Here is a 23,725-nt window from a genome sequence, read left to right on the forward strand (position 1 = left end):
AAAAAAAAAAAAAAAAAAAGAACTTATGAGAATCAAAACGAAACATGTACCTCGGGGGTAGGTCGTAGAGGATCAATGTTGAGAACAACCTTCGCCAAGTCAATAGATTCAGAGGAAGAGGAATAAAAAGGAGGCGGAGGAGGAGTTAGCTTCCCCCACGCCTTGGCGACAACTACAGGACACTTCATCAACCAAATTGGTCGCTCGCCTTTCTCCAAATCGAGTTCGTGAGGGTTACTTCGATCGTCTTCCATCGTTACACACTCTCTTTGCTCCAAATTCAAGATTCTTCCTCTCTTCTCCTGAGCTCTGATCTGAACTCTGTTTCGGATTTTGGGTTTAACTTTGTCGTTTTGACTTAACCCTAAACTATAAAGTCTTCTTCTTTTACTTCTGAAGCGGAGGTGAAAACAAGGAGAACACATACCCCGGACCGACTTGGACGCTGAAATATTTGGGCCAAGGCCCATAGATTTTGTCCCAAAAGTCCAAAACCCAGTTTTTAAATGGGTATTATTAACTATTTTCAAAAACCAGTTTTGCCACACTTGATTTCGTCGTTACTAGAAGAGTGTTCTTTCTTGCCGGAAACAAAAGAAAATAATATTCGTATTATGTGACATGATTAATAGGTGGGATATGTATGTAGATACAACATACTGCATACATCCAAAACATGCATGGATCTTATCATGTATGGTGTATAGTTATGCAGATTGGTTTGGGCTTTTGGACCACTGTTGTGCTGATTGCGTGATACTATAAAACCATGCTTGGATGTATGGTGTATGTATTAGATGGATGGATACATATTGTTTGGACCACTATTGTGCTGATAAAGACACACCAAAGTTGTTGACAAAAGAGGAAACAATAATACCGAAGTTAGAAATGGATCATGGCGATCAGGACAATGACAAAAGATGTAATTCTTCAGAAAGAACTTAACTAAATCAGTACTGAGAAACCCTAACCACTAGTTACACTCGGTTGTTTCATGTACAAAGGGGAACCAATCCCTCATCTTTAAGTACGTATGTATTCTTTCGGTTTATGGCCGCCGAATTTAGATTTTATGTTTGTTGGATATAGTGATAAGAGTTTTTAGCTTTACACTTTTATAGAAAATTAAATATGTACGTGGAGCTAAAAAAAAATCCAATAAGTCGGGGAAAAACTGAAGTTAGTTTGATACCCAAAAAAAAAAAAAAACTGTTCTTTATCAGTTTACGAATTCCTTTCACATGGTCACTATTTAATGACGCGTTGGAAGATTTATACTGTGTGATTTTTGTAAAAGAGAAGTGAGGTAAAGAAAAGAAAGTGTCATATCAATCATAATCGAGTTAGGTATAAGTATATAACAGATGTTGAGGATATGCTTTCAAAAATCTTTGTTCGGGAATTAGTTTCTCACTTTGACCATAGACTTTACAGTTTCTTCATACTTTCTTAGCAAATCAATTTCCTTTTTTCGAACATAATTAATTAACAATTTACTTGCTAACTATCCTTTCAAACTTGCATGAAAGCTATTATTTCAATTTTCAAACTTAACCTACCGTATTTTAATGGCAATTAATGACTTTGCCAAACATTTGACCTGTGAGGATGACTAATTAAGTACTTACTCTTAGCACTGGAATCACATGCACGTCATCAGTACGTAATAATAATACCAACAAAAAAAAAAAGTTAACATTAGTTATAATAAATCATGGGCAGAGGGAAGGTATTTCCAAAGAACAACCATATATAGGCTAATCCTATGAGGCTGTAGGACTTTTGCGAAAAAGGAAGGTTGACAGATTAAGTAAAACTTCAGAGGAGATGATCATGATTTTTGGATCAACTACATTTATTTTTTTTAATAATAATTTTGATCTAGAGAGATTGAATCACATGTCGTGAGTCAGACACTCTACAGTTTTTGAGAAACTTCCATCTTTCTCCTCTGTCATATTTATTTGTCCTAAATCAAGCAATCTATAACAGTACTATAGCTAATCATTATTATTGTTAACAGTATCAGTTCACACATACATATAAACAAATTATTATATCATTACATAAGAATAACAGAAATCGATTTTAGATTCATACTCGATCAGTCATTTGTATACACATGTCTAGCATCGACCAGTATTTACTATTTATACTTCAAATAAATTGTAAGAAAAAAATACTAAATGGGAATTAGCTATATATTGACGAATGATAGTAACATCCATGCAAGTAAAAATCCAATAGCTAAAAATATGATAGTTCTGCAGGGAAGTAGTTTGATATAAATGCCCTGTATTTATCATCCGTTTACACATCTCTACTCCAATATTTCACAATTCACATGTTACTCACAATTTGACGTTCTCCAAATAATTAACCTTAACCTCCTAATATCGTAGATAGGGGTTGCATCTAGATAGAATGGCGCGATATTATCTAAGTAAAAAACCATAAAAGACTCAAGGGTCCTATTCGAAGATATCTATGTAATTTTTTTGGCTTCAACACTAGGAAACTTTTTTTTTATTATTAAAGAAAAATAAAGGTGGAATACATGAAAAGCCAGCAGATCTTTAACTTTCGGAAACTAAACCGACGAAATTTTACCTTCGGAAAAACAGACCGACGAGGCTTAAAGCTCTCGGGACCATTATTTTAACTATATGTTCAGCAACACTAGGAAACTCAAACCAGAGAAGATATAACCAACCTATATTAAAGTTTATGCATATACGCGTGATTCAATGCCTCTCAGGACCATTATTTTAACTAAAGTTTTTCCATCAACTCAGAGATGTAATTGAGAATTACTTTTAATTAATACTTTTACTCTGGAGAAATTCAATTGGGTATTATATATAAAGTTACATGAAAAATTGCTGAACATATAGTATATATATTTTTCAAATCTTTGATCGATGGAACACGAAACCTAGTTAAGTCATGTTTTAAGATCCGGCAAGCAAACGGATAAACGGGGAAAAAAGCAGCTTGGAGCTCAACACCAACCAGAAAGCTAAATCAATATCAAACCCAAAAATATTTGTATTAATTGTTTTTTTAAAATAAAGGATTTTTGATTTGACCTTGAAAAGGTACTAAATATATGTCGTAGGCCAAAAAAAGGATTAATTATTAAGAAATATTATAATACTCAAACCAAATTTGTTGAACTAAAGATTAAGATTGATAACCAAATGAGAAACCTGAGAAAGTGCAATAAGTTACCAAACAATATAGCAAAAGATCAAATTTTGAAACTAGAACATTAATTTAACCCTCATGGATCTTTTTTTTAAAACGTACGTACAATATGCATGTTAATCACCACCAAGTAACAACCTAGCTAGCTAAGGGTGTTTTATCAGATTGCACGAAATTTCAAAAGACAAAGACGAATACAAAAACAACGATTAAAAAGAAAGTCTCATTATTATAACGTTTAAAGATATAACAATAATTAATAACTGATCCGAATCTCAAGACCTTGGAGGTGTGAAGAATGGCGTACCGGCGATGAAGGAGTTGAGTTGAGCCGGGTAAAGCGAAGAAGGATCAAGCATTAATCCGTTATTATTGTTACCTGCGACAGCTTTCGTGGCGGTCTCTTCCACATTGGTGGTGGTTGCAGTGGAAGCAAGGAGGTTAAGGTGATGGTGATGATCTTGATCTGGTCCTTGGTCATAGAGAATGCCTTTGAAGACATGTCCTCCAATGTTTACAGCCGTTTGATAAGCATATTCTTGATCATCTTCATCCTCTTCTATTGAACTCACTCGAACGCACCGGAAAACCGCCGGTGAGTTAACCTCCGGTGGCAAGTGTTGGCTCATCTCCAACCCTAAATTTTATTAATGATTATTAGAAGAATACCAAAAAATAAACACACGATTTGTTCTTTAGCCTCATTTAATAACTTGTTCTTGATTATTAAAATCGAATCTTTTAAGTATTTATTGCATTGTGTTTACATGAAATCGATCTTGAATAAACCTTTTTATGTCGTCAGGTTTACTAAGGAACAGTAACTTGTATAAATAAAGCAGCAATATCCGGCGGACATCCTCATTCACACGCAAATGATGTTGTACTTCTCCACAAATATTCATAATTAAAAAATTTGACACTTTTTCATGAAAATTCAATCAATCTTGAAAGCTAATTCAGTATCATCAATTCCAAAAAACACATACCATGATCGAATTTTTACCTGAATTAGAATTAGCATTCACCACACGGGTAGTAACAAGAGCCGATACACCACCACCACTATGGTCTTTATCATCATTATTATCACCACCACTAGCTTCTCGAAGGCGTTTCGTATTTTGCGTTTCACGGCTGGAGGTTGAGTGGTGCTGCAAAGAAGCGAGTTGGGCTAGACGCTCTCGGCGTTTAGCAGCAGGAACCCAAGTGCTCTTAACGTGTGTTTGACAGTGAAAGCCTCGGCTTTTACAACAAGTTCTACATCTCATATGAGGACAATCTTTCTTAGCTTGATTCCCACAATCTTGACAATTCATACCTCCTTGTCTCGTCACCGTGAACCCTCCCGACTCATGATCGGAGACTACGTTGAAGTATAAACTCCGGCTCCGGTTATTGTTGTTGTTGCTGCTGCTTCCGCTAGGAACCATTCCAAAGGAGTAGAAGTTTGGAGGAGCTGAGGCATGTTGTTGTTGTTCTTGTTGTTGGAAGTATTGCGGAGGCCAAATCTCGAAACCCTTGTTGTTGTTATAGATCTCGTCTTTGTAAAGATAAAGATAATTGCTCTTGTCTTGATGATGATGATCCTTGTCTACTTGGTGATGATCTTGCTTGTTGTTGTTGTTGTTGTTGTTGTTGTTGTCTCTCCCTCCTAGATAGAAGAACCCTGCCATTTCTCTCCCTTGTGGTAATCCACATCACACACAGACACAACACACCACAAAGAGATATCAAAGAAAAGGGTAAATCTTGATTTGATTTCCTTTTCTTTGCTTTGAGAGAGTGATGGTAAATGATGAGCAGAGATTAAGAAACTGCAAACGCCGCCATGGAGTTAGTCTCTCTTCAACATTTAAGGCAACACAATTTTGATCTCTGAAAGTGGAAAGTTTGCTGGATTTACTCTCTGGTTTAAGAGAGAGAGAGAGAGAGAGAAAAGGTTTTTAAGACATAGAGAGTCCCATGAAGATCTTTTGCTTTGGGCACTTCACTACAGTTATCTTCCAGTTTGAGCGAATCCCCATCACATAAATATCACTCACTATATTAATTAAAAAGAAAGAGAGAAAAAGAATATGGATAAAATAGATAGGTGGCATTATTTTAAGTAATTTTTCTTAGAGTAATCATTCCATTCCATTCATATTTATGCTTATTCTCTACATTTTTCATCGGTATATTCATAATCTCTTATACAATCTAAAGACGTGTAACTAAGATGATGAAAACTAAATGACGCGTTTTTTCCTGACTATATATAGAACTGTCGTAATTATATATAGTCACAACAGATTTAGGATTCAAGACAGTATACATGAAGGCGTATAAATATGTCTTATACTAGTATACTGAATACTCGTATCGAAATTTAAATAATGATTCGTCTTGGTTTAGTAAATATTGATATTTTCTGTTGTGTTAATCAAAACAAAATAAATTGCTACAATATTGTTTTTTTCTTTTTCTTTCTGCAAACTAAATAATTCCCATTTTAATTAACTCATTAGTGTTAGTTTTTATCAATGGTAACTATAGTGCCACGTGTTAGAACAGGGAGTTTTCTCTCCACTCGTCCCTCCCCCGTGAAACCCTCTGCACCGTTTGTTTCCCATTTCAATTCGGTTTTATTGTTTTGTGATGAAATTATATGAAATCATACATTAAAGGGAAGTCTGAGAAAACCAAAAAAAAAAAAAAAAAAAGTTTGAGAAAGGAAAAGAAAAAAACGAAGCCTGAGAAAAATAAATGAAAAAAAGGAAAGACTAACGTCACATTGCTTTGACATTTTATCGTCACGGACGGTCTCATCGTTGAGGCTTACCGCTTAATCACGGCGATTAGACCTTCAATGACATAACTTTTTCAACGACGCCTACGTGCGGTAATTTATCTGTAAATTTTTTTGTTTTATTGGTCTAATCAGGACAACGTGGCATTAATGTTGAATTTATATAAGCTATGTGGCATGATTTATTGCATTTATCTTCTTTTGGTGTGTATATTGCATAATTGCATTTGCATCTATCTTATATTCTTATGATAGGTCTGGTTCTATAGTTTTTTTTTTGTCAACCTATAATTCTTTTTTACTTCACGTAAAAAAATTGTTTGATATTTTTGCTAGAAAATATGTTAACTAAGTTTTCGTTTTTTTCCATATATTTTTCAGCTTAAAATAGAAACTAAACTCATAAATGTACTAACGAGGGGAATCGTAAAAGCTTACACTTAATGAATATGAACTGTAAGAAAAGTGCGTGCTGTGTTTAAGGGAGTTTTGATGGACAGCGATCCCTAGTCTAGGTCTAGGTCACGAGTCATTATCTTCTATCTTTACCCAAACTAATACATGAATATAATGTATTTTTTCTGTATTTAGAAACTTTTTGCTCACTCAAATCGAAGTAGAAAAACTTAGCTTTCACGTTAATACTTTCAACATTTAGAAAATGTATAAATATAAAGGATATAAAGGTTATTTTGCTCTTTTTACAAAAACAAAATTGTAGCTCAAAAAATAAAAAACAAAGATTTAAACCGTTAGTGGTTTATCTTAAACTAGCTACTATTAATTATACCTCTTAATTAAATATATTATACTAGTACGCAACTGGTTATACACTATCTAGGAGTTTAAAATTAAAATCAGTAAAGATTTACTCATTCGTTCATATACCTTGTACCCTCGTTAGAGCCGAAGCAAGCAGACCCACTCTACTGTCTTTGATCACGTGGAACCGCGTGAATTAGCGGCGCAATTTGCATTTGATAATGATAATGAAGCGCATTTGGTATTAATATATTAAATGCTTTTAAATTTTATTTCTTTGATGGTTGGCCTTTTAAATTACGTATATCAATATTTGTGGTCAATATGTTTGTAATAGACGACCCACATACACATACTCTTTTTTTTGGGCAAAACACATACTTAAACTCTTGACTCTTGACAGCACTTGCATGTCATCCCTTCAAATCACACCACCCAAATTCCATTCTAAATAGTTGATTGAACCGCGGATTGCATCTTTGGCCTAAAACTGAACAGTACCATTTCTCATATCCTAATTGGACCATTTTCGTTTGCTGAAGATCAAGAGTCTAAACTTTAAACTCTAAAATGTAGATCCACTCGGGGAAGGCTAATTCATGCCCGAACATTAGAGATGAATATGATGTATAATAAAATAACAATAGTAGCTAATTTGTTTGTTAGATGCACTTATAAATTTTCTATATTTGAAACCAGTTATATTCTATCAAAATTAGTAAAATAAAAATTTACTTGTGAGTCGTTCAAAAAAAAAAAATTACTAGTGAATATTCCACTTTGCCTTGCGAGTCGTTGACGAATTCTCATGCATATTCATAAGCAGGTCACGAGAGTAAGATTTGACTTCTGCATTCTAAGAGCTAGATTTGATCAAATCTTCGATACCGGTATCGACTGGCCAATTAATACACAACCAATTTCAAGATAAACTCTTACCTATATATACTAATCCTTGGAGATGAAGTATGCAAGTTGTAAGGATTTGCGTATTTACTTTCGTTTTGGTGAGCAGATGCGAGCATGCTTTTTTTACAAACCGAGCAATTACTTTGAAATCTTTTTTTTATGGTAAACATGTGAAGAATTTTTTACTTTGAAATCTTGGCTGTATATATTGTTCACTTTAGAAAAGAAGAAGGGGCATATTTATTGGATTTAGAGAAACAAAAGTAGAAAAAGAAGACGATGTGAGTTTTTTTTTGGAAGAATTTTTGGAGCTTTTGAGTCATAAAAATCATTCAAATGTAAATTATCCGATTTGTTTTGAAGTCTTTGCGAAGAAACACAAAACACACAATCAAATAAGAAAGAAGGCCATCCCAAACATAAAACGGCTTAAAATTTGTTAACCCATAACTAATTACTTAATACATTTGTTAGCAAACAAATCTTTACTTGAAACAATTATATGTTAATATGTGTGTACTGTACTATATTTATAGAAAGGTTAATCGTACGTATTAGTTATCCAAAGAAAAAAAAAGACTTGAACTTTTTTAGGGGCCCGAGACAGGAGTCTTTTGTATTCTTACAATTTCTTGTTGACTAAATCACTATTTTGTCTTTATTTGTAAATGTAAATTACTTGATGATACAAGTATTATTTAATAGAAAACCAAGGAGCTCCTAACTTTGATGACTCGGGATCTTCATGATTAAACTAGTTGCCTAATGTCCCTTTTGTCTTTCTTACTTTATTTTTCCTTTGGCTAACAATACATTATAAAGATTTTATTTTTCTTTCAATAATTTTGGACGGGATTAATAGCAAGCACTGATTTACTTATTGGCGGATAATATTTCTCTTAGGAGGCGGACATATCGTGGAGACGGACATAGCTCGTTCACGTTTGATATGGATGCATGTGTTTCCAATTATATCTAAACGTATGTTATTCCCTATATAATAAAACCAAAAATACCGAACTGATTATATAATTTTCATAAGTTAGTTACAAAATATGTTATACATTAAATATAGGTTAGTTACAAAAAAACGTTATAAATTAATTAGTCAATTCATAGGCTATATGAAGGCTATATGATTATACTTAAGAATATCCCAAAAAATCTTCTTAAATAGAATATTCCAATGATTTATACCATTTCCTAAATAAATTTTTTATTATTTCATGTATTGTTACAAAATATATACTCTTATTTATAAAAATATATTCTTAGACGTAAAAAGGAATAAAATTTTGGCAATTTATCATACTTAATCATGATTTCCGAGATCTTATTGTGCAACTGAAAATAAAATCTTACCTAAGCACTGGTCATATTAAAAACTTTCACCAAAAATTTTCAAAAATAAAAATAAAAACAAACAATAAACATAACTATTTATCATACATAAAATTACAAAATTAACAATATAAAACTTGCAAAATAAGTATTTTTTTCAAGTTATTATATTTAGCATATGATTTTATTGCATAATGTTTTATCCAAAAAAAACTTTTTAAAATAACCATATAAATTATATTTTATTCTAAAATTATAATATAAATAAAATGAATTTCAATCCGTACTAGAGCACGAGTCGTAATCTAGTTTTAATTAAATCTACAAACAACAAAAACAATGTTATGTTTAGCCATGCCTAGGCAATGAGGTTATACAACATGTTCAAATGATTAGCATTGTCATCCAACATTTTTCTTTCTTTCTAAAAAAACCACAAAAACTATCATATATTTTTAAAGCATACAACTAATTTGTCTATTTTGATTCCGAGAGTACGCTTCAATCAACCGTAAAACCAATATAGGTTTAACTGGTGCCGAGCTTTACGCAGCTGTAAATCTTAGTGAGGAAAACTACTATAATATAAGATTGTGTGCATTTGAATGGTTATCAGAGGTGATCTAAGATATTTTTCTCTCTATTTTCGGACAGAAGTGTTTTAAGATGTTATATAAGTTCATCAACCTTACAAAAAAGCATGTTTTCATTATTTATTTTTTATATTAAGATTTTGCCACCTCCCCACAAGTCAAACAGAGAGTGAAGGAGCAAAGGTCATTGTAGGGAAAAATCAAGAATAAGGATTAGCTCCAATAGTCTAATTATCATTATATTGTTGTTGTCTTTCAATCTCGAGCCTTGTGCTCACCTTTCTTCTCGCTACATCTATCTCTCTCTCCCCCTCTCTTTATATATATGCTAGTCAATCATTTTTCTCACAATCTCACTAACAGTATTTTCCCGACAATCTTCTCGATGATTATATCTATTATCTATACGCTTGGTTGAAAAGTTTTTAAAATCCAAATGCTCGGATTTGAATATCATATCTTTAGAAAATGATACAATAAAAAATAAAGTAAGAAAATTAAATTCTCACAAAATCTATAACAATTCACTTTTAAGGTGAGATACAAACAAAGATCAAAATATGCACACAAAATCTACAACAATACACTTTTCATGTGAGATACATTCATTTTTACTTGTCAATTCACAATATATATTTAAAGATTTATAATTTTGTCTCTTTTGATACGAAATTAACAAAAGAGAAAATTTTCCAAAAAAAACGAATAGTTTGGGTCTAGTCGGATTGTTAGATCTTCACAACGTTAGCAAAAATTTAGCATCTACAACTGAATATTAAACTGAATCACATTTGATACTGATAGCACCATATATTAATCATAAACTCGACCTATTCTAAATATATATGCGATGTATTAAAAATCGTTTACATTAATATAACTCGCACAAATATATATTTATATAAATGGAAAATTCGTAATGTCTCACAAATCAATGTTTGGAAATACACTGAAAACTTAACATGGTTCATGGTTGATTGGTTGTGCTTCTTCAGCATTTTTTACCAAATTTTTTTTTGAAAGAGATTATCACAAGACGAAATAATAATTTTTCTCCATTATGTCATTGTGACCATCATTTTTGCTTAAAGTTAAGTTATATAAATATGCTCTTTCCGCGAGAAACGGGTTTTGTCTTGTTGAAGAAAAAGGAAGGAAGTGACGCAAAGCGTCTTCCTAAAGCTAAGATATTCGATTTACTGCGTTGCGTTGAGCATAAACTTTATCCTGTATAATATAAACGCATTTTACGAAATACATGCGATCAATACTTTGATTTCCCCAATTTCTGGTTTTTACAATGGCTGCTCTACTATCCTACTACTACGAACACATCACGTATTGAAATTCGCGTGCATTCACCCACTTCATACGATCGTATGTATAAAAAAACAAAGTAAGGTGATGTGATTGTAACTGTGGTGGGATACATGACAAGTTAAGTAATAAGTATAATAAGGGAGTCTAATTCTGAAACCCTAGGCGACGAACACTGCATGCCAATAGTAGAAACAGTACGTACGATCACGAGATCAAACTTATACGTACTTAAACTTTCTTAGGATCCCTCCACTTGTAGGAAGTAGTCCTTTGCCACGTGGTCCCCCTCCATTAGCTTTATGGGCCTCATAAAGCCCGTGGGGTCCGTCTTCACTTCCATGCACATGCTTCACAATAACCTCTAGCTATATGTGTATCAATGTGTATATATATAAATACTAATGTTACGATATATAAAAGCATCTCATTCTTAGTATATAAGAAAGAAAACGTATAATATAATAGGCCTATATATGCCTTTTAAGGAGAAGACCGGCCGAAGAAAAGACAGCGTTGTGGTCTCCACGAAGGTTACACAGACTCATTGTCACGTGACCACCACCATTTTTCTTCACAAAGCCTTATTCTGTGTGTATATTATATAGCTCACGATGTCACATGTATAAATTATGTTTATTTTATAGAATAAACTACTAATATAGCTTTTTATAGACTATTATTGTTTGTAGACTATTCACGAATCTTTAGCACTATACTCAAGTTTCAGTCTTTGAGACGAAGTAAGTGAGTTGTGGTATATTTGTTCGTACATCAATGTTAGTAATTCAATATTGTACGAAATCTATTTTGGGCTTTAGTCACCGACATGGGGTAATATCCTAATGGGCCAGCTTAAAGCCCATTTATTAAGAAACCATAATAATACGAGAAGACTAAGATGTATACTACTTGATTAGCTAAAAAATATTGTAATTTTAGAGAAATAAGATTTTGTGGCTGATTCTTCGCTTCCCTTTTCTATTTCCTCGATTCAATTGAAAAAAGCTTCTGTAGTTTCTTGCTTCTCCGATGGCGTTTCAATGGTTACCTGAAGATGATTATCTTCTCATAAAGTCACTCGAGGTTTTTTTTCTTCACGAAACTCTAATTTTGATTTCTAATTTCATAAACCTCTTTCGATTTCTGGATTTTTCTATCTTTTTTTTTCCTTTTTTTTTTGTTTCTCGTACGAGTATATGATGTTACTGAATCTCGTACTGAAACCTAGATTTCTTAAGCGTTAAAGACTTTTCTCTGTTTGAAAATTAGGAAACTTGTATCCCAAGTTAATTCTCCTTCTTGATCAAAACTTATTTGTATCGATCCTTACGAGTTCATGTTTATTAGTCGATTAAGTAGATGAATTTTCCAGAATATTAGGTTCATATAGTCGATATTTAAATTCAGGATTTGCAACTTTTTTATAATGATTTATGGAGTTTAAATTTATTGTATAATAGGATGGTACTTCTCTAGAGACGTTGGCTAAAGGAGCGGTGAGATTCTCTCAGAAATTTACACTTTCGGAACTTAAAGATCGATGGCATTGTCTTCTTTACAACCCTAAGGTTACATCTCTTTCTTCATCTGTCGGATTCGAGCTTCAATACGGAGCTCAATTCAATTCACAAGGTCACTATCATCACTCAATACCAGTCAGAACTCAGTACTACACTGCCCGAAAAAAGAGACGTTTAGAGTTGGAGGAGTCTCTTAAGGTCAGTAACAATGCCATTGATGTACATCATTATGTGGATGAAGGGGGTTTGTTTGGAGAATATGATGACTTTACTTTCAAGTTTGAGGACATTGAAAATTTTCAGAAAGCTTTCCCAGACATTATGTTATCCTCTCATGATGATCAACAACAAGTTGATTATGAGACAGGAATGTTTGGTAATGATGATGATGATCGAATGGTGGATCAGATGTTAAACATCAACGATGAACAGATCCAAGATTGTGATGTTACAGTAGCAGCAACAACAATAGAACATGTTATGCTTCAAGAAGTGTTTCAAGATCCTCTGTTTCAACAACCTAATACATCTTTCAATCAAGCAGAGATTTGGAATCCTCCACAGTCTTATCAAGTCTTGCCAGACATAGGAGAGGAAGCTTGTCGTATGGTTGTGCCATTGTGTGAATTGGATCCACATCCAGAAATCATTAAAGGTGTTATCATATGTGTTCTAAACCGCGAGTCCGATGAGATTCCAGATAACGATGATATCAACCTGAAACTGAACAATCCTAAAGCTCGAAGCTCGAGTAATCCTTCATCATTGAGGAAGCATATAAAACCACCTCTGCCTCCAACATCATCACAAGCAAAGGGTTATAACATTGTCGACAGTTATGGTCTAGGAGATTGTGCTGTCACAACACAAGCTAGTTCTTCTTCTGAATCCAGTGGTAGCTTTACCGAGAAAGACACATCTACTGTTGCTATAACTTCATCGTCTCTACAACCTTCTCCAGATATTGAAATCTGTGAACAGACATTGAGTGCAAAGATTGATATAAACGCTTCGGAGGAGAAATATAATGAAGTTGAGAGAGATGAAGATTTGCCTTCCTTTTCAGATGTTGAAGCAATGGTATGTAAATAAGCTCTTACAAGCTAAGTCAGAGTGAGCTATTGTATTTTAATGGTTAAATTTGCTAAAATTGTGTTTTTTTTTTAACTAATCAGATTCTTGACATGGACCTTGAACCGATTGGTCAAGACCGGTACGAGTTGGCAGGTAAATAATAAGATGTCTCTCAAACTGTACTTTTATTTAATTCTTGTCATATATTTATATACTGATGATTGTGTGATTTAGCTTCGAGATATCGAAACGAGGAAATGGCGCGAATGATAATGAGACTAGAGCAAAGTGCTGAATCTTACATGAATCGTGACATTGCTGCTCATGGAGCTTTTGCTCTTTTATATGGAAGCTCTAAGCATTACATTAACAAACCAGAGGTAATTCAATGTTCTTGAGATGTATAATTAGAGTAATATGATCGATTTAAAATTGAGCTAAAACGTTTTTAACGTTTCAGGTGTTACTTGGAAGAGTGACAGGCGAATATCCAGTGGATATCGACTTAGGAAGGTCAGGTTCTAAAACAAAATTCTCTCGACGACAGGTGATGATAACGTCATTCATCATATATTAACTTTAAGATTAATAATTTATACATTTTGTTTGAAGAGTTATATAATGTGTGAGTTTTTCATTGGTTGGATTTCAATGCAACCAGGCTCTGATCATGTTGAAGCAAAACGGATGTTTTGAAATCAAGAATCTTGGGAAATTTTCGATATGGATAAATGATGAAGAGATTAATCATGGAGAAATTGTCGCTCTCAAGAACAGTTGCTTAATTCAGGTAAATTAGTTTTTTTTTTCTTTTTGTGGTTCATTTCTGTTTCAATGTTATGATAAAAAAAAAACGAATTTAGGGTGTGAATGGTTGCAGCGGTCAGGGCGGACAAATCTGTCTGCGGACTGGACTGCTTTTTATTTACCATTCATCAAATGCAGTCCGCAGTGGTGCAATCTAAATAAAGCAGAAACAAGACCGCTGCGGACCAACTGTGGACCGCTTTTACATACAAATAGACTTGGTCCGCAGTGGTCTGCTGTCCGCCCTATTTTTGGGGCGGACTAAACCACTGACGGATTTGGCCGCCCTGACCGCAGTCACCATTCATACCCTTAATCTGTTTTTTTTTTTTTTATCTTTTCTTGTAGATACGAGAGATATCATTCATATTTGAGATGAATGAGAAAGCAGTCAAAAAATATCTAAACGGAATTGTCAAATGAGAGAGGGGATACATATATTAATGTATAGGATGTTGATGATACTCCATTATTGTGTAATGCTTGCTTGTATGATAATCGAAACTTTACCACGTGAGTTTGGTTGCTCTAATCAAATCGGGTGATTTTAAATGTTGGTTTCTATTAAATTCGGGTTTACTACCGGCTTTCAACTCAAAACTAATTTTAGAGAGACTCTAATCTTTTCTATATTACTTAAATTTTTTCACATTTTTCCGACGTGGAATATTTTATAATAATACTTCCATGACCATCTGAAGCATGGACATATGCGGGAATAACATCCACGGAGTGGCCCAACAATCAACCTGCTCTAATACCATATTAAATTCGAATTTTACCGTGGATTTCCAACTCAAAAACAATTGACAATACATAGAAAAAATATAACCTTTTATATATTACTTAAATTCTTTCACATTTTTTCGATATGAGATATTTTACAATAACAGTCTCTTTTCGTTGTTTTTTCTTAACATTAGTAGTCAAACAGTCAATAAACAGTGAAATAAAAAGATAGAGAAAAAACAAAATCTGAATCAATTTGTTGAAGTGATCTTTGAGGTGAATTTGATGCAAAAGAATAGGCAGTAAAGTGGATTTTGAGAGAGATGGTGATTGATACTGATAGGCCAGTTTTTTTGTTTTGTTTTTGATGTAATATACAAAATTCCCCCCTCTATTTTGATATTTTGTAATATTAGTACCATGACGAAGTAAAGATATTTTCGAACATAATGTAGACGATATATATATTGTTTTTTTGAATTATTAGTGTCACAACCACTATAAGAATATGATTTAAATTTAAATTAATACAAGTTCACCCCAAAAAAATGTATTAAGACTATTCATTTTAGTTTTGTTCTGTTCGTTTTTTTAATTCTTTTATATTAAAATAAGTAATTAAAGAAAAATGTTGTTAATTTAAGTTTATTTGATTTCATATTTTATATAATTAGGTTAACTGACATAAGATTTTGAGTGCCATTGTTCTATGTTTTCAATAATATTGTTCTTGGAGGTATATACATATACGTTAAATTTATATAAACTCCGACGGTGGTCCAAGAAAATCATTAAATTCGCTTATGAGAGAACCCAAATAAATCGCTGTTAAGAATCGAGAGGTTTTGATATTGTCCATCCCCCCACCTTCTGCCCATTCAGATCCAACTAATAGCCTTATTTTATTCGACCAATATATAAATATTATTAAAAAAACCAATTAGGTGATACATATTATGAATTATTTTGACAAAAAAAAATTATTATTAAAACGAAATATAGAGTTCTGAGTTTTTGACCAAAGTAAAAAACAAACAAACAAAGTATGTTGACTGTATATATCAGTATTCATTTTATTTTATTTAGATTGCGAGATTCTAACTTAAAACCAGTTGGCAATAAGTAGCAGAGATTTATATTTTATATATTATTTAAGATTATAATAAACTTTCAACGTTGAATATTGTATTTTTAATATGTTTTCGAGATGATATTTCTTTTAAGCATCAATTTTAGTATATTCGGGTATAAATTGGTGACCAACTATTAGACCAGACTGATTGTAGATTAGGTTGAGTATCTACGGGTGCGGACCAGACTTTGATATAATATTAAGTTGTGAATTTCTAATTTAAAATTAATTGACAATATATATATAACACATATTTTATATATACTACTTAATATCATAGTCAATTTCCAAAAAATTGTTTCTCTAATAATAATTGAGACATGAAATTTCGATTGCTCGTGACATCTCATACGTTCAAACACTTGCTTTGTGTCCAGCCACTAAAGTGGCCTAATCGAAGTCTTAAGTGTGGAGCTCCGAACAACGTACGAGAGAGACACAACGGCGAAACTAGCCACGTGTTGTCCCTCTTCTCTGTTTCCATCTTTTGATTCATTCTGGATATGAAAAGTCTTATCTGTTGAAACTAATCTCAATGTTTGAGAAACAATGAATGAATATTTGACATCAGGAAACACCTAATATCACCTAGTTCTTTTGGTTTATTAACATCATCCAGTCCAAAATTAATATACTTAAATAAAAAGCAGATAATTGGTTTTGACCCAATTCTCTTTTGCCATGAGCTTATGATATTTAAATGCTTTTGGCGATGATTATCCACTTGCTTAATAAACATGAGACTTTGAGGAACGGACCCATTTGTTCCCTAGCTCACATCACTAGGTTATAACTATTCAACTAAAGTAATCTTGCGTTAGACGCTGTTCACATGGTGGCTGTATTATGTGCTTCTAATAAGTAGTGACTTTTATTAATTTAAAATGCTGTCACAAAAATTCACATTGCTGCACACTCTATTCAAAATATCTCTCTTTATCATTTTAATATCATACAAGTTACTCTAATTTCCTAATTTATTTGTTTACATGTATGTATATCTACATATATATTTTCTTTTAACTACTGATTAATATAACATTTTCTTTTAATTATATATTTTATTAATATAATATCAAGATTTTATAAGAGTCATTTAGTCGGGGAGGGACATTACCTTAGGACCGAGCAAAATATTAATGCAAAGATCTGTTTCTAATATTTGTATGTGTGTGTGTGTGTGGTTAAATTCAGTTTCGAGCATGATTTTGTTTCAAACAGTGAAGGGCATGAAGAAGATATTTTTATGTGGACTCCTATATACATAAAATATTACGAGCTATGGGGCAGTGGGGCATATATGGATTCTTAAATCATAAAATTGTTATACCATTAAATACTTTCCACCAAAAATAAATATTAGTATGATACTAGGCAAGCTTGAAGCTCCCCAGATGGGTTTTAAAGTTTCTTTCGCATACGCCTTTAGTTAATTGGCGAATCTTTTATTCTTTAATATGCTGCTTTTTTCAGGACTATAATTTAGTAATTACAAGGTACAGTTCCACTAGATCTCACAATGGTTAAGTGCCGCTAGCTATAGTGGGATTTCGTCGGCAACGTCAGTAACTCAGGATTTCTCTACACCACTTCGTAGGTTTGGTTCTACCCCTTCAGAGTTTGTCTTTACCCATTTATAGACTTGTATTTGTCCTGAGCTGGTATCTTCAGCTGAGTTTACTAAAAATTAATATAAAAGCTTGTCGACTTAAAAAAAAAAAAAGCCATTTTTGTTAGGTTTTAGGGGAAAATTAGATAGTTAACTGAACCGAAAATTGGGTTTATCTAAACTCATTACGATTATCAAAATCTGCATAGCTAACAATTAGTATCGATCTAAACCAAAAAAAAAAAACTATTAAACCGAATAAAATGACATTTGGTTCTCATTCCATATCTATTTATTTGGATTAACAATATAATTTAGAATCGAAATTAGTTAGTCCCCAGAAATGTTGGACAACTTAGTTTTATGATTGAAAACGCTTTTGGTATTCATGATAAAAAGGTGAAAACATGGAAAAAAATAGATAAAAAGATTATATAAAGGTGAATGTTTTTTTATTCACCTTTTCTAAGTTGTCAAAAAAGGAAAAATCACTAAGACATATTTTCCTCTGTTTAATTATTTATGTAAAGGAAAGACCCCACAAGTCAACTTGGTTTGATACCCGCGCTTCACACCATGCCAAGTTCTTCAATTGCTTCCACTTTAATCTTCTACAAAAAGATAATTCAATAATCTTGCGAACATATAACAAGATGATATATGCAACTATATAAAATCTAGCTGGAATGTTCATACCTTTGTTTAAAATTAATCCTCTAAGTTTGTGAATTAAAGCTTCAACTTTGACATAGATGGTATTTGAATAGATCAATCGGCTAAAAAACAAGGTTGTCTTACATATGTTGAATTTGCATAACCTATTATGCTCTCGTTTTCACCCCCAATGTATCTGATCCAAAATTGATCATGCATCTTAATAAACGTGTTAAAAAAAAATATGAAAGAACAAATTGAGATTTTAAATGTATTGTCACTTAAGTGAGTCTTATATACACGTCTTTTTCGATAAATAATATTCAGTATAAGAGACCTAAAAGCGACATTGCGTTAGAATCTTGTTTTTTTTATGTGAAGAATGTTGCGTAGAAAATTATGAGCGGTTGAAAAGAAGACAGTTAAAAAAAACGGAAAGAAAAGATGGTATGATAAAAGAGTGCGATTAAGTATTTTGTTTGATTGGTAACATTATAGCGGTTGAATAGTACATATTATATTTAATTATAAAATTTATTAGATAAAAAAATATAAAGAACATATTATATTTTATAAAATGAAAATTTAATAACCAATAAATAATAAAAATCATATGCAATAATAAATATATTCTAAAATTCATAATTTGAAACTTTTTAATGGTTGTGATGATTATATAAAATATATAATTGTAATTTAGTATCTAATTATAAGTTTTACAAGTGAATCTGTCATTAAATAAAATTTGTGTATTTTTTAAAGGGAGATTCTCAAAAATAACACCAAAATAAGTATTTTTTCCAAATATAGCACAACATCTCTAAAATTTAAAAAATAGCACAATATTTCAAAATTCATCTTTCAAGATTAAATTCTAAATTCAAAATATTAAACATTACCCCTCAAACTATATCCTAAATGTGAAATTGAGAACCCAAAACTAAAAAAAAAATCCTAAAAATTAATTTTAAATATTTTAATGTGTTAAATAGTGTTATTCTGATGTAAGTAGATTAGTTATATCTTTTCAACCATCTAAAATCAGTTCTAACTACTTACATCTTTCGCTGACTTCAATCACTCATTCCAAACACCTTCTCCAACCGACATGATAATTGGTAGCTATTTAATCATCTCGTTTCCAAAAGAGGCGTTTAAGTGCTTGCAATCAGAGCTAATATATTGTTAATATAATACACTTTTATTTCAAATTTTCAATACATAATATATCCATTTATACTAAGAATAAATATAACTAATCTACTGTGAGGAACTTAAGGAGAGCTATCATGGGCATTACCTTCTCAGTCAAGATCTCTTTATGAAGAAAAGAAAGATAATTTAAACAAAGTTTATAGTTATTTTATTTGTTTTTGAAGGTTACTTCATAGACATTTCATATAAAACAAGAAATAGTTTTTCTATCCTACAAAAATAAAGAAAAAAGAGAAAAAAGAGAGAAATAGATATGATTGAGAAAACAATAGAAAGAAAGAAAAAAGAACGTGATGATAAATTACATAAGCACCCTCATAAGTCATAAACANAGTTCTAATATAATGTTAATATAATACACTTCTACTAGTTTATTTCAATTTTTCAATACATAATATATTCATTTATACTAGAATAAATATAGTTAATCTACTATATTTATCATGGGCATTACCTTCTTATGAAGGAAAGAAAGATAATTTAAACAAAGTTATAGTTATATTATTTGTTTTTGAAGGTCACTTCATGGACATTTTCATATAAAACAAGAAATAGTTTTTTCTATCCTACAAAAAAGAGAGAGAGAAATAGATATATGATTGAGAAAACAATAGAAAGAAAGAAAAGAAAAGAACGTGATGAGATTACATAAGCACCCTCATAAGTCATAACCATTTTACTCACATATTCTCTCTATCTTTCCTTATTACACAAACTCCATAAAATCTCACATCTTCTCTCCTATCCTTTTCAACTACTTCTCTCTCTCTCTCTCTCTCTTAATCAAATCGACGATAGATGAAGATCAGGTGCGACGTCTGCGACAAAGAAGAAGCGTCGGTGTTTTGCACCGCCGACGAAGCGTCTCTCTGCGGTGGCTGTGACCACAGAGTCCACCACGCTAACAAACTCGCCTCAAAACATCTCCGTTTCTCTCTCCTTTATCCTTCTTCCTCAAACAACACATCTCCTCTCTGCGACATCTGTCAGGTCTCTTTCTTACTTCGGACATGGGTTTTGTCTCTAATTCTCCATTGGTCTGAGATTTATCTTTTTTCTTGTTTTTTTTTCTTTTCTTTTCTTGATATGATAGGATAAAAAAGCTCTGTTATTTTGTCAACAAGATAGAGCTATTCTATGCAAAGATTGTGATTCATCGATCCACGCCGCCAACGAACACACGAAGAAACACGATAGGTTTCTTCTCACAGGGGTTAAGCTCTCCGCTACATCTTCTGTTTACAAACCCACTTCATCAGAATCTTCTACTTCTTCAAACAGCCAAGATTGCTCTGTTCCTGGATCATCAATCTCTAATCCTCCTCCTCTCAAGAAACCTCTCTCACTTCCTCCTCAGACCAACAACAACAACAACTCCAAGATCCAACCTGGCGATGCCACGATCAATCAGTGGGGTTCCACTAGCACTATCTCAGAGTATTTGATCGATACCTTACCTGGTTGGCACGTTGAGGACTTTCTTGATTCCTCTCTTCCTCCTTTTGGATTCTCCAAGGTTTGTTACTTCCTCTCTGATCAATAAAGAATTAAAGATCCTTAGGAGATTGAAACTTATGTTTACGTGATATAACATCATATCATATCAGATCTAATTGAGACATAAAGGTAAGTAACAAAAACTTTATAGATGTAGAGAGATGTGTGTTTGCCTAATTTGGGTATATGTATAAAGTTGTGAAAATAGAGTCTGTCAATTCTTTTCTGGTGGGTTATATCTTTTTTTTGTGTGATTGCAGAGTGGTGATGATGATGGAGTGTTACCATATGTGGAAGCAGAAGATGACAGCACCAAGAGAAACAACAACAATACAGTGTCACTTCCATCTAAGAGTTTAGGGATTTGGGTCCCTCAGATTCCACAAACTCTTCCTTCTTCGTACCCAAATGATCACTACTTTTCTCAAGACAACAACAATATACAGTTTGGAATGTACAACAAAGGAACATCACCAGAAGTACAGTCTTATGCTCCAATACAAAACATGAAACAACAAGGACAGAACAACAAGAGGTGGTATGATGATGGTGGCTTCACTGTCCCACAGATCACTCCTACTCCTACTACTACTGCTACTACTTTTGCTCATCCTTCTCCTCTTTCTTCTAATAAAAAATCTAGATCGTTCTGGTAATTTGCTATCTCCCTACATGGGCTGTTTTTTTGTTTGTTTTTGTTTGTTGCTCCTTGATTTCTCTCAACTTCGATCTTGATAGAATTAGCCTCTCCTTTTTTTGTTTGTTTGTTATGTCTTTTGTAAATTTGAGTGTGATTAAGATTATGCTGTTTTAAACATTGTAATAATCATATATATATATATTCTCTTTTCGTTTATGCAAATGTTCTTACTTATCCTCCTCTTGAGCAAATTTTCATGTACAAAAAGGAAGCCCATGACTTGTTTTTGTTGATATTCCAAAACTGTACCTTTAGTTATTTTCAGTTATCATATTATCATCTACATTATTCTCAAGGCAAAAAAAAGTAAAGTCAAATGTAAAGTAAGCACTAAGTTCGATGAATGAGATCTAGTGGAGTATTTTTAGTATGTGACGACAGTCTTTTTCATCTTCTGCCTCTTCAGTCCCCATATCCCATATGGGGAAAGGATGGTTCTTGGATTTGGTTGGAATTATTTAATGTGGAAAATAAAGGTAAGAAAATAGCATATATAATGGAGATAAATTCGCAATAACGTGCCCATCACCATCGGCATATTTTTGTTTCCGAGTGAATATGCCTCCTCCAGAGCTCTGATGACTGACCAAGTGACTAAGGAAGGACACATCATCTTGGCAGCCGAAACAATAGTACCGACACGTCGTCAACTCGTTTTAATTAGCAAACTGTAATAATTGGTTTGTAACAAATAAAAATATACTGTAGTTACCAAGAAAGATGAAAAAAAGAGGTGAAAGAAAAAAAATAAAGGGAAGTCACCTTGACACCTTCGCTGTGTTAAACGGGCCTAACTAATGTAGGCCGATGTTGGATTTCAAAAATGTCAACCATCCGCTTTACATATATATATGGTTGATAACTTGATATTTGATGTTTTTTTAGTGCTTCTCATTGTTGTACTTGTGCGGCAAAGGCATTATCTAAAACTTTTGATTGTATAAACTGGCAGCCAGAAATTATGCTTAAAAAAGAGGAATGATTAAAGTTGAGTCATGAATGCTCCCGAGAAAGATTTCGTTCCAACTTTTTCGAAGGCTCTTTTCTACGGTCTCATATTTGGATATGTTCTCGAAAGCCTTTCCACTTTCATATTGCAACCCAATGATTAGGATAAATCGAGAAGATTTCAAGAAACAAGGAAAACATATATACTCACTAGTCAAAGATAATCAAGAGATTGTACATTGGTCATTGTCCGACTCAATACGAGAGGTTAATTGATTACAATTTTTTAAACTATGTTGATTACTGTTAGTTACTGTTAACAATTACAAGTTAATGTACTCAAGACTGTGCTCATACTTTTTTCAAAAGATGTTCATCATAGAAAGCACCAAAGACAAAAATCTTTTACTCTCGAAATTAAATGGCAAAAGAAAAATCTCATATGGGAATTCCTTTATGAACTTTTAGTTCATTATAGAACCCAAAAAAAACCCAACACTAGATGAACCAGGATCCTAATATAATGGCTATCCTTTTGTCATCACTCGAGAAGCCCCAAAATATTTGTAAGAAAGAAAACCTTATGAAACAAACCAAACAAACCAAAATACCCAAACAAGGAAAAAAAAAGAGAATGTATGATGGAATCGACGAAAAGATATATTATCTCTCTAACGACGGCAATGAGGTTTGCAGAGAAAGAGACAATCGTAAAAACAAAAGCCTCCACAATGCTGAGGACATGCCAATATCTTTCCTCTACATTTTCTTCTTCCTTTGCACTCTGCATATTCTCTTTTCACAAACTCTCCTCTTCCTTCTCTTCCTTTTCCTCTTCCTCCGCCGCCACAACCCCATTTGTACCATCCTCCTCCGCCTCCTCCTCCTCCCCATCCCCATCCTCTGCCACCACC

General features: G+C 32.7%; 4 protein-coding genes across 6 annotated transcripts in view; 2 read left to right on the forward strand and 2 right to left on the reverse strand.

Annotated features, from left to right (window-relative positions):
• LOC109124670 (transcription initiation factor IIF subunit beta-like) overlaps positions 1-388 on the reverse strand; it is a 3,147-nt gene extending 2,759 nt beyond the window's left edge. For 2 of the 3 annotated variants that reach the window (XM_019227842.1, XM_010418141.2), the window contains exon 1: positions 51-388. In XM_019227842.1, the coding sequence (XP_019083387.1) occupies positions 51-254 (204 nt within the window). In that variant the 5' untranslated portion in view covers positions 255-388. The remainder of the gene's footprint in view (positions 1-50) is intronic. The other variant, XM_010418140.1, reaches the window with a different exon arrangement.
• Positions 3,274-5,189, reverse strand: LOC104702301 (protein SHI RELATED SEQUENCE 5-like). Its single transcript, XM_010418142.1, has 2 exons — positions 4,217-5,189; positions 3,274-3,847 (listed from the first exon to the last, which is right to left on the reverse strand). The coding sequence occupies exons 1-2, from the start codon at positions 4,884-4,886 to the stop codon at positions 3,486-3,488; spliced, it is 1,032 nt and encodes a 343-aa protein (XP_010416444.1). The 5' UTR covers positions 4,887-5,189; the 3' UTR covers positions 3,274-3,485.
• On the forward strand, positions 11,956-14,750 carry LOC104704902. The gene is made up of 7 exons (XM_010420912.1): positions 11,956-12,009; positions 12,387-13,526; positions 13,622-13,673; positions 13,755-13,900; positions 13,981-14,067; positions 14,182-14,310; positions 14,676-14,750. The coding sequence occupies exons 1-7, from the start codon at positions 11,956-11,958 to the stop codon at positions 14,748-14,750; spliced, it is 1,683 nt and encodes a 560-aa protein (XP_010419214.1).
• Positions 20,319-22,017, forward strand: LOC104702302 (B-box zinc finger protein 21-like). Its single transcript, XM_010418143.2, has 3 exons — positions 20,319-20,656; positions 20,760-21,182; positions 21,424-22,017. The coding sequence occupies exons 1-3, from the start codon at positions 20,465-20,467 to the stop codon at positions 21,817-21,819; spliced, it is 1,011 nt and encodes a 336-aa protein (XP_010416445.1). The 5' UTR covers positions 20,319-20,464; the 3' UTR covers positions 21,820-22,017.

This window comes from Camelina sativa, chromosome 7 (assembly GCF_000633955.1).
Source record: "Camelina sativa cultivar DH55 chromosome 7, Cs, whole genome shotgun sequence".
NCBI classification, from domain to species: domain Eukaryota; kingdom Viridiplantae; phylum Streptophyta; class Magnoliopsida; order Brassicales; family Brassicaceae; genus Camelina; species Camelina sativa.